The sequence below is a fragment of the Balaenoptera ricei genome, chromosome 1, assembly GCF_028023285.1.
Source record: "Balaenoptera ricei isolate mBalRic1 chromosome 1, mBalRic1.hap2, whole genome shotgun sequence".
Taxonomy (NCBI): Eukaryota; Metazoa; Chordata; class Mammalia; order Artiodactyla; family Balaenopteridae; genus Balaenoptera; species Balaenoptera ricei.
In genome coordinates, this window is record NC_082639.1 from 132,251,931 (window position 1) to 132,264,572 (window position 12,642).

At 33.5% G+C, this 12,642-nt stretch overlaps 1 protein-coding gene across 4 annotated transcripts in view; it reads right to left on the reverse strand.

The window, feature by feature from the left end:
• Positions 1 to 3,230: 3,230 nt before the first annotated feature.
• The window catches only part of KIFAP3 (kinesin associated protein 3), a 168,954-nt gene continuing 159,542 nt past the window's right edge, over positions 3,231 to 12,642 (reverse strand). For 2 of the 4 annotated variants that reach the window (XM_059936022.1, XM_059935996.1), the window contains one exon: positions 3,231 to 3,734. In XM_059936022.1, coding sequence (XP_059792005.1) covers positions 3,626 to 3,734 — 109 coding nt within the window. In that variant the 3' untranslated portion in view covers positions 3,231 to 3,625. Of the gene's footprint in view, positions 3,735 to 7,661; positions 7,731 to 12,642 lie in introns of all 4 variants that reach the window. The other 2 variants (XM_059936011.1, XR_009505374.1) reach the window with 2 other exon arrangements.

Genomic DNA, 12,642 nt, shown 5'->3' on the forward strand with positions numbered 1-12,642 from the left:
CCATTTTGTTTTCCTATGAGATTTTTTCACTTAAGAATATCCATCTCCTTCACAAAACAAAAAACTAAGACAAACAAAAAAACCCCAAAACAAACAAAACAAAAACAGAAAAAAGAAGAAAGAAATTGATCAAGTATGGTATTTTTGAGTTCTAAATCTCACTAAAACCACTTTATGGATCAGACTCCACCATCTTCTGCCGCTTAATGTCAAAAGTCTGAGGGCAGTCAATTTCTCTGAAGGTATTCTGTCTTTCTTTTCAGGATTCTTATGGAAATTTTAATTCATTTTTATCAAGAACTTCTCTATGTCAAAATAGATGTCAGTATCCATTTTAAAAAATGGTTCACATATTGCAGGGATAAAAATCCTTTTTAGCTCAGTAATATTTTCTCCTATTATCTTTGGCTATTATTCCTGTACCTTAAAAAAAAAAACAAAACTCTTTTCTTGGAAAACCAACCAGCCAAATATTGGTGCTCTGATTTTTATCTTCTATATTATTTTTTATATATTATTTAATCTATGTTATTTTCTTCTGCCTTCTCAGAGAGCTTATCAAATTTTTCTTTATCACTGATTTTTCTCAGTGTTATTAATTCGATTCTTTAATGCCTATTTCATGCAAATCTTTACCCCAAATAGTAGGGAGGTTCTGCTATACTACACAGAGAACATATATTGAAGCTTAACGTTATCCCTTCAATTTAGTAGACTGTCAGGTACCTGGCTAGAATGTGTATGTGGGATTTTAGATATTTGAGGAGACACCAGTATTTTCCAAATTCTCATTAAACTAGCAACAAAGACACAAAAAGACAAACTCACCTCACTGAAAACGTTGATGTATCCTCAATGATAGAATTTGGGAAGATTTGCCAATAACCAGGACAAATTGGCTGAATTTGGAAAAAACCCTCCAGGTACCACTTGGCAAAAAGTAGGAAGATCAATTTATATTTCTTTTTCTCTGTTTCATGACTTAAAATATGCAAGGTCTTTAAAATCCTGAAGACCAGGCAGCTAATAAAAAATCTTGTAACAAGAAACAAAGACTCTGAAAAATAGGCCCTCAATTGGGTTGAAGAAAAAGCATTCTCTTTTCTCTGAGACCTTCTGACAATTTGGCTTAGTCTTTGAGTCCTAAAGATTCTTGGCATATTTCTGGTGGCATGGAGTAAGCCCTGCAACATAACACCAAGTGAGAGCCTAGTGACTGTTAAGCTCTGATCGTAGCTACAACTAGTAATAGTAGCAAGTTATTTTGTGTGATGTACCTCATCTACCATTTCTGAGGTCTCTGTAAAGTCATGACAGGAGATATGGCTTCAGTTCTATTGTGCTGTGCAGAATTAAGCAATAGGTGTGTCACACATATGGAAGGGGCTAGGAAAGGGTGGAGCAGTGTCCTCTTGCCCAAGTCCTGAATGAATGTAGTGGTGGCTCTCCCATGAAGAGGGCAGCTGTGATCTCATGAAGATGAACAACCTAGACGAAGCAGTGTAGGGACAAGGGGAGGAAACAGAACACGAGGAACCTATTCTTGGCCCCATGTGAGAAAGCGCCTTAGGGAACTCTCAGAAAGAGCAGAAAACTCTTGAGAAGAAATAATTTCCAGCTATAAACTATGGCTTGAGGCCATGGCAATTTAGTTCTTAAAGTAAACATGACTTTAATTTGTAGACAAAATCTGGTAAGGCCAGGATAACTGACTTACAAATAAACGGTATTTCTAAAAGTACCCAAGGCCAAAACCTTTTGTTCTCTGAAGTATGTAAGAATTTTAGATATTCTTCCTTATTCCTTTAGTAAAATTTTCCTTCATAAATAATGCAAAGGTAAATCAGTCCATGCCTGAGTGGAGAGATCACAATTTCTAATTCTGTGAAGTCCTAAAATAATGAAAAAAATATACAGGGAGAATGAGTATGTGCATGTAAACCCTGGAGACCAGCCCTGGAAATGTTATGGATCGTTGTGGATGTTCTTCCTAAATCAGTTTATAATGGTATGAGGGAAGTTAAGTTATAGAATGTTTGCTTTATCTTTCTAATAATGTCACTTCTCATATGTATTTATACTCTGTACACATGACAAGTAATAAGGCACGATACTTAGTAATTGAGGTTACTGGATTGGAAGCATGAAGACAGGTTATGTCACAGACTAAATACATAAGCTTGGGGAAGTCATTTAATTTCTCCTGGCATGGTTTTTCCAACTGAAAGAGTTTGATAGGGTTGTTTCTAAGGCCCTTTCCAGCTTTAACATTCTATAGTTAAAATAGAAACCAAGACAAATAAATACATGCTTTCAGAAAGATCAATTGGGTTGTGAGTTCAAAGACACAGATCATATCTTAGATTCACTTATTCCCTAAGAAGCATGATATACTTCCTTATACATAGCAGGTAGTTACTATCTGTTGACTATATTTTAAATATCTATGTGATTGGTTTCCCAAATAAGTAGATGGACTGAATTATTTCAAAGGCCCTTTCCAGCTCTACTATTCTATATTTAAAATATAAATGAAGCCCAATAACTAGTATAGTAGACCAATGAGATTTTAAATTCTTGTCTTTGATCTATGTATTTACTTCAAAGCCTCATATAATTTCTTCCACAGCAGGTGCTCAAGGAAATATCTGTAGACTGTAATTATTTAATTTGCTCTGTTTTTCAAGTAAATTTTTCCATACTATAACATGCATGAGTTATTTTCACAACTCATTATTATGTCTTTCCATTTCTTACTACCTATATCTTGTAAAAACAAGTGAACAAATGGGAAACGGGTATCTAAGTGAGCAAAATATTTTGTTCCTTAGTTTTCTTCAGTGAAACATAATTAATTAGCTTTTCCATATTTTAGACTTCATGAACAATAAAATTTAAAAACCCAATGCTAATCTAGTTTCATGTATACTAATAGATGTCCTAGGTTTTCTATATTAAAATCAGAAAGACAAAATTAATTTGGATTAATTGCTGAAGAAACTCTACTCACATATAACATAATTATGGCATATGTTCCACTGTTAATCAAAAAATCATAGTTAATAACTTTGGGAAGCAACCTTTCAGGCACATGGCATGAAATAAAAAAGGTGATACTCTTTTTATAAATTTTAAAGGTAGCACATATCATGTGAAATACTCAAGAGTTTACAAGGGGAAAAAAAGGACAGGAAAAAATAAAATTTATATGCACTTTACATAAGCATGTAACGCCTAATGAAACACATTAAATAGAAACACATGACTTTTGCTAATTCATTTGTACTTTATGCTTCTTTTTAATAGAAATTAAATTAGTCAATTAATGTACATAATGTAGTGTTTGTTTTCCAGTCTAGTTGCTTTTCAGCATTCACTTTTGAGTCTCATGGTAAATGTTATTCAGCATCAGGATGTGGTTTGATGAGTGAACAGTGTCAAGCATCAACTGTACTTAACACAGGACGGAAGCGGTCGAAGTTAACCTGCAGCTAACAATATGGAAAAGTAAAAAGAAACACAGACCCGCAATAGTATCAACATGCATTATTAGGCCAAGATTCAAAGTTAACCCAACCCACAGAGATCTCTTCTAAGCTGAGAGCACAAGTGGAGAGGGATGACTTTATCGAGATCCATAGCCATAGTAGTAAGGTTCATCAGGGCGGAATCCATAAGCTGTGGCAGGGCGTCCAAGAATGCCAACCGATTGGCCAAAGCCATCCATTCCAAGGCTAAAAAGAGAAAAAGGAATAATCAATTATATTTTTCATTCCAATGCAGGTCAAAGAAGAGGCCTGGATCTTTATACCTACAAAATTCTCTTCCTAGCAGCAAAAGTGACTTATGTGGCTGGCTATCATTAACTTCTTTTCTTCCTTAAATTACTGTAGTCATAAAAATGTGTTTAATAAATATTTAATTCTAATAACTTGTGTTAAAAATGTTGAAAACCTCTGTCATCAGGTACCATTCAAAACAAAGAGAGACCAGAAACGTTTTAATAAATTACATTCATATATGGTGTTTATGCCAGAATGTGAAAATATTTTATATGTTAGCAACTATCAGTAATACATTGCTAGGGAATGATAAAATTAAAACTGTAGTAAAGTGAGTTTTGTTATTTATAATAAGATCTCTATTTCATAGGGCTAATCCACTATTAGTAAGGACATGCAATTGAGTTTTAGCAGTAATCTCTCACTCAGAGCCAAATCATACCACAAGCCTATGACTAAAAGAAGACAAAGAATTTTACAAAATTTGAAAGTTAGCCAGATTTGATATGCAAATTCTTCTTCTGACTCCTCAATGCAAAAAAATTACTAAATAGTACATGTTTTGAGTTACAGCAAGCTAATTATAAATTTTGGTTCAATTTATTCTATGGAAATAATAGAAGCCCAAAGATAACCTTCAGAGTTAAAAAGGTAGATTGAAACACGGATAAACTGATATTACTTTAAAAATTCTTCTTTCATCTATTAATACATTTAGAAGAAAAAGTACTTTTAAAGAGTCAGAGAATTATTAAACACTTAGCGAAATGACAAGATATTTATTTTGCCAGGCAAATATGGCAGCTATAACATGCTCATGCATAGCGCATGCAGTGAATGCTAGTGAGCTTATTTACAATCAAAAGAAATTATTTATAATCCAGAAATGTAAGCTTTTTAAAAGTAAATATATTTAAATGATTTAAGATTATTCCAGATAATGCTAGATGGAAAGATACTTTTCCCTTTATCAGCAAAATCTCAATATGATTAAAAAATATATTCATACAGGCACTAATTTCTTCTCACAACTCAAAGTGAGATTAAGTTAAAACACTTTAGAAGTAATGATTAAAATGTTAAGGTTTTAAATAATTTGTGTGCATGTGTATGTATATGTGTGTGTGTGTGTGTGTGTGTTGGAATAGGATTAAATACTAAAAGTAAAGGGCATATAATTCATGTGAATCTACCTCTTAGGGGAATGGAATTTCTGAAATATAAGGTTTAGGTTAGCATTTGTAGTGAATGGTCCTGGACAAATCAAACTTTTGGGCTCCTTCTATATCAAAAACTGTGTCTGTAATTTCTAAAAGTTGTTTGAAATTTTTAAGTCTTAATTTTATTTTGAAATGGCAAAATATAAGTATGCCCTTCCTACTTTGGTCTCATGGAAAGAAAGATTAAATTTTCTGATGAAGGGAAATATTACTCTAGAGGTAGTTTTAAAGATGTTTTAGAAATTAATGGAGCCCACGACTAAGACACACCTGTATCAGTTTAAAATTAGAGGAAAAGTTGGCCATTGAAAAATTTTCTCTTGAAGCATTAAGGCTAACAAATACTCATGTATCTAAACAACTCTCAATCATATAAAGGATGACTGTATAGCTTGTGGATTTCAGCTCCTTCCTTTTTCAGCTTTCTACTTATTACCTGCCTTCAGCCACTCCTTACATTTTTTAGCATCTCTTCTGAGGCTGAATAGCAGCAGACTTCGGTAAAACTCAAGTTAATTTTGTCTTTGTTTATTAATCTAGGGGCTGTGGTGAGATCTCTTTTAAGAACTTGGAAACAAGAGGCATATGGTTGACCAGTGAAGAAATATGCGAAAGTACCTTCAAAACAGAACATATCACAGAGGAACAATATGACTGTAATTCTATCTAAAAGAAGATGATGGTACTGAGAAGGGAGTCTGTCAGCCATGTTGGCACAGAACAAGGAGCTCCTCAGAGGCAATGCTGTAGTGGAACCAACCCAAGCAACCCCTTGGGGTGACCTATAACACCATCAGGAATAGATGACCTTTTTGGCAGGCTTGTCCTCATTGAGGAAGGGGCATTAACAAAGGTTCTGAGTCTAAAGTTATTATACATTCAAACTGCAAAACTTTTTAATTTCTATGACCAATAAATTTCTGATTACTGTTTTCTCATATGGCTTGCCAACAGGGTAAAGAATAAACGTAAGACATCTGATCTGCCTGCTGGTTATACTTTCATTGTAAATTGACAAATGGATATTGTTTTTTTTTTTTTTAAATAAGTTAGTCACAATTTTTGGTAAGAATATGCATCCCCAAGTCAGTGAAAGTAAGACCAAATCTTGAACACTGTTGAGTTTGAGTTTTCTGAGCCTGCAGGTTTACTGCAATAAACTTCTATTTATGCACTCAACAGTTAACCCAGAGACTTCTGTGTGTATTACAATGTAAAAACCAAATTTTCGTGAACTTCCATAAATATCATTTGGGGAAATTTTTCAAATAGGAGAATTTGAGACCAACTCTTAAAATGAGTTTTTCTGGAATTATCCATCATGTATCATAGATCAAATTGCTGTTTAAAGAATATTTGAAACATTATGACCAGTTTGGGTGGTACTCTGACATAAGTTCTATATCCTTTTGTATCATGAAAGATCAACCATATCCCTACAATTAATATCTTTTAAATAAAATTCACTCTGATACAGAATAGTTTGATTCTTTAGTCTCTCATTTGGTTCTAATATAGTGAGGAGATTGGACTTTTCAGGATGCTAAAACCTGGAGATAGATAGTCTTCTGGGACATGTGAACTCTTACTCTACTTTCTCCCTTGGGATAAGGATGTAGCCTTGTTAATGCTGAATCTGGTTCAAAACTAGAAGAGCCTAATGTAAGTTTTCCCAACAGAAGCAGATAGATTATATAAATTCTTCTGGAAGGGGATAGAAACGTGAATATAAAAGGAAGTGTCACAGCAAAAATTGTCCTTTCCTGATCCACTAAGACTTGACTTATTAAAGCCACTTGCATGCCCTCACCAGGGACCCTCAGAACCAAGAGAAACTAAGTTGTGATATGCTGTACCTGCTCTTGCCCTGTGTGACCATCCTGCTTCAGAGAAGAGTTTGTATATTTGGCTATTTATATTGGAATTTAATCCAACACTGCATGTGTGTCTCCATACATACATATTCTCTTCCTGGTACTCCTAAACTATATAAAAAAGCTGTGTGTCCCTTTTGAGTAGAATATGCGACTACTAGACCACTTTTTCTTTACAAGACTAATTATGTAGCGTCATTTAACCTTTATTCCTCAATGTCTAGATATCATATTTTGGACCTTTAAATTAGAAAAATACCAAAATGCAATACTTCTTCTTGAAAATATATAATTCTAGTCTAAAGAAAATGGTTACTGTTTGTTGTGAAAAGACAACTAGGAAAGGTAAGGCCCCCAAATCCATGTGCCAATTAAGTTTTATGTCCTAAGAACAATGATTTTGGGGTACCTAGAAAAAATGACAAATTCTTTATAAGTAAAAAATATATATTTAAAATTCAACAACAAATATAAAACCACACCTAGGTTTTATTTTTAAACAAACATTTAGAAATCTAATTAGCATTCAGCAAGCAGAAGACAAATTTTTCTGTAATATTTACAAGGCTTCAAACAAATTTTCAACATCATTCATTAGAATTCTAAACTTGAGATGATTCAGAGAAGGGTGGAAAAAAGAAATCCAGACATGACAAGTGATGCTTCACATGCAGCACATTACAAAGGGAATGACAGCCAGTAAGGAATCCTAGGCACTCCAAGGCTCTGATTAAACTTCTGTGCCAGAACTGACATTCCTGTAGAAAGGAAAGAAAGTCACCTACCTCTGGCTGTTTGTGAGGCTTAATTAGTGCATATTTGTAAAGCCCTTTGAAATCCTTGGGTGAAAAGTGCTGCGTAAGTGAAAAGTATTATCATTATTTTATTAAAGTTAGATAAAAGCAATACAAGCCTTTTTCTTCTTTGAAATTTCCAAGTCAGCAAAATGAATGCAAAGCACATAATGAATATATTAGTGGATACCACAGGAAAAAAAAAAAAAAAAAGGATACATTCAAGCCAAGTTCTCTTTTCATAGGCTCATAGAATCTTTGACTTGGAAACATTTTTAGAAATACTCTAGTGTACCCATTCATTCACAACATCCTTGACAGGGTCTATACAGCTCTTGTCATAACACCTCCATAACTCTACATTGTCAAGGCAGTTCATTCCTTCTACAGACTTACCAAACTATTAGAAAGTTCTTCATTACACCCATCTGAAATCTGGTTCTATGAGTCCTAGAATTACCTTCTCAAACCACACAAGAAGTCTAATTATTCCTTAATATGACTATTTCACAACTCTCATTTAATCAATCCTCATGACATGGTCTCTAAAATCATTTGTTTTCTAAAGTATTTCGATTTTTTCAGTATTAATCTTAAAATAAAGAAGCTGAAAACAATGTGGTACTTATGATATGGTCTGAAACCAGTACAGAAGATAAAAACGAGATCCCATTTCTGACTCTCTGCTAATGTAGGCCAAAACTGTGTTGATCTTGAACAAAATTTTTAAGGAGTCATTATCACAAAATGGCTTACATTAACCGTATACGTGTGTGTATAGTTGTGTGTGTATATACATACAGACACACATGAAATTTATAACTTATAACTACCATGTTGAATTTCATCTTTTTAGCTTGGGTCTTTCTTTGGGAATTCTATTCTCCCTACGACAAAATCCTTTATGACAATATACTTACAAGTAGGGAACAGTGACACTTATTAACTACCTATCTTTGTGATCCACAAAGATCCTATCTTTGTGAAGGCTGGAATTCTTTTGGGATCGTTAAGTGAAAGGACTTAACATTTTTTGGAGGATACAGCTCCAGGACATTATAACACTGCATGAAATAATTTAGTAACAGTCTTCTAGAACAGTTCATTCTTTTTATTAATTACTCCAATATACTGATCATAGAACCAAAATCAGTATGTTTATCTTCCTTTCCAACTAGGTTATAAATTTATCATCAGAGTAATTTCAGCTTAAGTATGATTTGTCATGGGAAATTTAGGTCTACGTGATAGTGATCTTTTGTACATCCATCCACCCATCCATTCAAATAGTACATGACTTTCTATAATGTGTTAAGTATAGTGTTGGAAGTCAACGTCGAAAAAAAGATGTGTTGCTTGGAAGGCGATAATAAACAAGACCTGGTCCCTGACCATGGATTGGAGGCAACTAATATGGAACAAAATTCTGATAATAATGTGTTGTGTTACCCTAGTACATTTATAAATTACTACAGAGTAGAATAGGACCAAATACTTAATATAATGTGAGAGTATATTAGAGATATGTACAAATTGTTACAGAAGAATCTCAAGAACTAGAAAGCCTTTATAGAAAATACTTTGATTTTAATGTATCTGTCACTTCCTGACATTTTTTATTTTTTGTCTTCATTTCCTATTAGATTGTAAGCACCATGAATGGTAAGGACTATCTTATTCATTGCTATATCACTAGCATCTAGTATGGTATCTGACATGGCGTGGGATTTCAAAAAGTGTTTGATTGCATGAATAGATGAATCTTAAAGGACAAGTAGGATTTCACAAGTGGAGAGAGAGAGAGAATTCCTGATGGTGTGGCAGCCTGAGCAAGAGAAAGGGCTGAAGAAGAGCAAATGATCTGTTATGGTCAAAGTCTTAGGTTTGCAATGTAAGCAGTAGCAGGAGATAAAGCTAGAAAGGGAGGTTAGGACTAGATTTTAAAAGCTCTTCCTATGCCATACTAAGAACCACATACTTTTGGAGAGTTGTCAATGTTTTTAAGAAGGGGACCAAGAACAACTTACTTCTGTGTTTCAGAAAGATAATTGGGGAACAAGGGGTTGAGAGGCAAAAGCATGGGGAACATTTAAGAATATTATGGCTGTCCATATGTGAAGTAATGCGAGTCTGTAGAGGCACTGACAGAACTAACAATGATCAAATATGCTACATTTCATGACAAAAAATGGGATCTTTTCTCTTTTGAAATGGATTTTTCAGTTATACATTTACTATTTGGGAACTGAGAATGAAAAGAAAGAATTTCAAAACTGGCCAAAAAATTGAGGTTATAGTTAACTGGAATGAAACAATTTTTGCCCCTTTAATATGGGGATATGTTTCATCAAATAAATAAGAGGCTGTAGTATTCCATGTAGATGAACTCAAACTGTAGAAGTAGTTTGTCCCTGTATTGAACAGGAAGAGATGGGCTATTCTGGCAGAAGAGAGCATTTTTTTCTTGAAATTCATATATAGCAACAAGAGAAGCCTGGATTGAATGACATAATGCCTATAAAATTATACCTAGCATTTGTACAGTGACATTACTAAATCAAGATCTAAATGTTTGCAATTTAGAGATCCACCGCTAGATGGAGAGCTTGTTTTATCACTGAGTATCGTACTTTTACAAAGTTTTAAAGCAAGCTTTATCAAATTTAAACTTCTCAGCATATTTAACACTGATAGAATGTGGTTTCCATTGCTTTTTCATATAATCGCTGTCTTTAATTTATATATGCAAAACAATTTAGAGTTAAATAGGAATCGCTATCATTCATATGCAAAAAAGTTTTGTGAATGTGGAGGCCTATAAAAATGAGAGAAGATTCTGATTGTCTTGGACACTGAAAAATGTAATGCACTTGCATGTTAAAGTACTACTATTATAGGAAAACTTCTAAAATTTTCATTGAATCTGTCAATAACATCTTGTTTCTATAAATTTAAATGTAATAATATATATTTTAGGTTGCTCAAAAGTGTTACTGATTGCTTTTGACTTCAGCCTTTGTGTTATTGAGAAAATGAGCAGAGTGAAGCAGTCTTTTAATGAGTTTCACCAATATGTATCAAGTTTAGCTGTCATTTTCCATTTAGTTTTCTTTTACTCTTAATCTTTTATATGCATGGTTATCAATTTTAAAGAATCATATTTTTAGTGAAATCAAACTAAGTAATATTTTCTTCAAAATTAAGGGTAAATGATAGGAGTTGTGGGAGGTTGTATTTAACGTACTCATCTGGAACTTATTAAAAAATTTTTTTTGAAAAAGACATCTGTCAGTTCTAAGGGGAAAATACCATCTTGGGGACAAATCCTTTCAATTTAGTTACTATACTGAGATGCTTCAGATAAAAACTAATTTGTACTAATGATGGAGGAAGCATGTGTAAAATAGTCACTGATTTATTCCAAATGGAAAGAAATTCCATTTCACTGACGCTCTTCTAATACCATTCAATTTACACTTATTATACATCTTAATCTGTTATTTAACCCATCTCCAGAGCCTATTTTAATGATTATATTTTTTTATGTGGAGATGTTACAGTTGGTACTTTTTCATATTATATCATCTTTGCATTAAGTCTTCTATCCCTTTTTATTATTTTTTTAAAAATTTATAGTCTCACTGAGATTCTTCTATTAACTCTAGTTCTTGGGCATCCTTACTCTTTTACTGTTGCCTCTGACAATTCTTCTTCATGACGGTCCCTTTCTTCACGAGCTTAGTCATCTTTTATTGTGTTCAACTTTAGGTTTGTTTGGTTTTTTTTTTGCCTGTCTGCTGGCCCTTGAGCTTCGAAATATTTCTACAGAGAGGTTCTGTATTTGTTTATAATATATCAAGGTCCTGGAATTTCATTGTCCTGAAACCATTTTAATGATAATTTCTTGACTTGGGGTTTCCTGAATTAAATGTATAGTATAAATTCTGACCCCACGTGTGTTCATGAAGCAAGTGTATGATTCCTATTCCTCATGGATGACTATCCTCCCCATCTAGGGTCTAGGGCAGAAGACAAGTTTTAGCCACTTCTCTGGGCTGCTGAATTAAAATCATCTAGTCCTCTTTTCAAATGATGAGAAAAAGGCAGCCCTTTGAAGTTCCAGGCTCTATATAGGGAATTCAGTTCTATCTTCCTATACCATATAACCTATACCTAGTTCAATATTCTTGTGGTGGTTCTTTTTTGTTTGTGTGTCACTTGGGGTTATATTTTGTCCATCTTTTCTATAGCTATACAGGAGGGGGCCCTTCCAAGTCAGGTCAGTCTACCATCTTGCTGGAGTAGTCCCTTCTATTCTACTCTTATTAATCTGCTTTGCACATCTAAGGAAAGAATTTATAAACCTTGTATTCCTATGACTCAAAATTGGCTTTCTTGAACAGAACAATGACTTGAAAGAAATAACTGGAGCCATTAGAAGATATTTTCTTTTTCCTTATTTGTAGCAATTAACAGAAAAAATACTCTAATAGGTGCCTAATAGAAGCCATCAGATGTGATGATGCTGAAGTGAATATTTACTGAAACTTATAATGGTCTCAAAATTTTTATAGCAATCTTTTAATGAAAGTATACCATCTTGTCATCTTTAACTTGCATTTCTTCAATTAAGTACAAGGACTTCTTGAAATTAGCAGTTCTATAATATCAAGGAATGCCTCAGTTCACACCACCAAATGTTAAGGGAACTTGCTGAGCTGCTTAAGTAACCCCTAGGTCAATAAACTGAGTCATTAGCACCTCCTTTAAATAATTGTTTGTCTGTTACTGGTTCAACATTTATATAACCTGTCATAATACTTTGGTTTTTTAAGGTACAAAAATTACTGCTGTAGGTTTAAAGTAGAGAGTTTAAGTAGCGATGTTTTCACAGTGATAGTTTAACCATACTGTCTGGTACTGAGTGAGTTAAAGTCTGAACACCACAGCTAATTACTATGTAATGCTAACC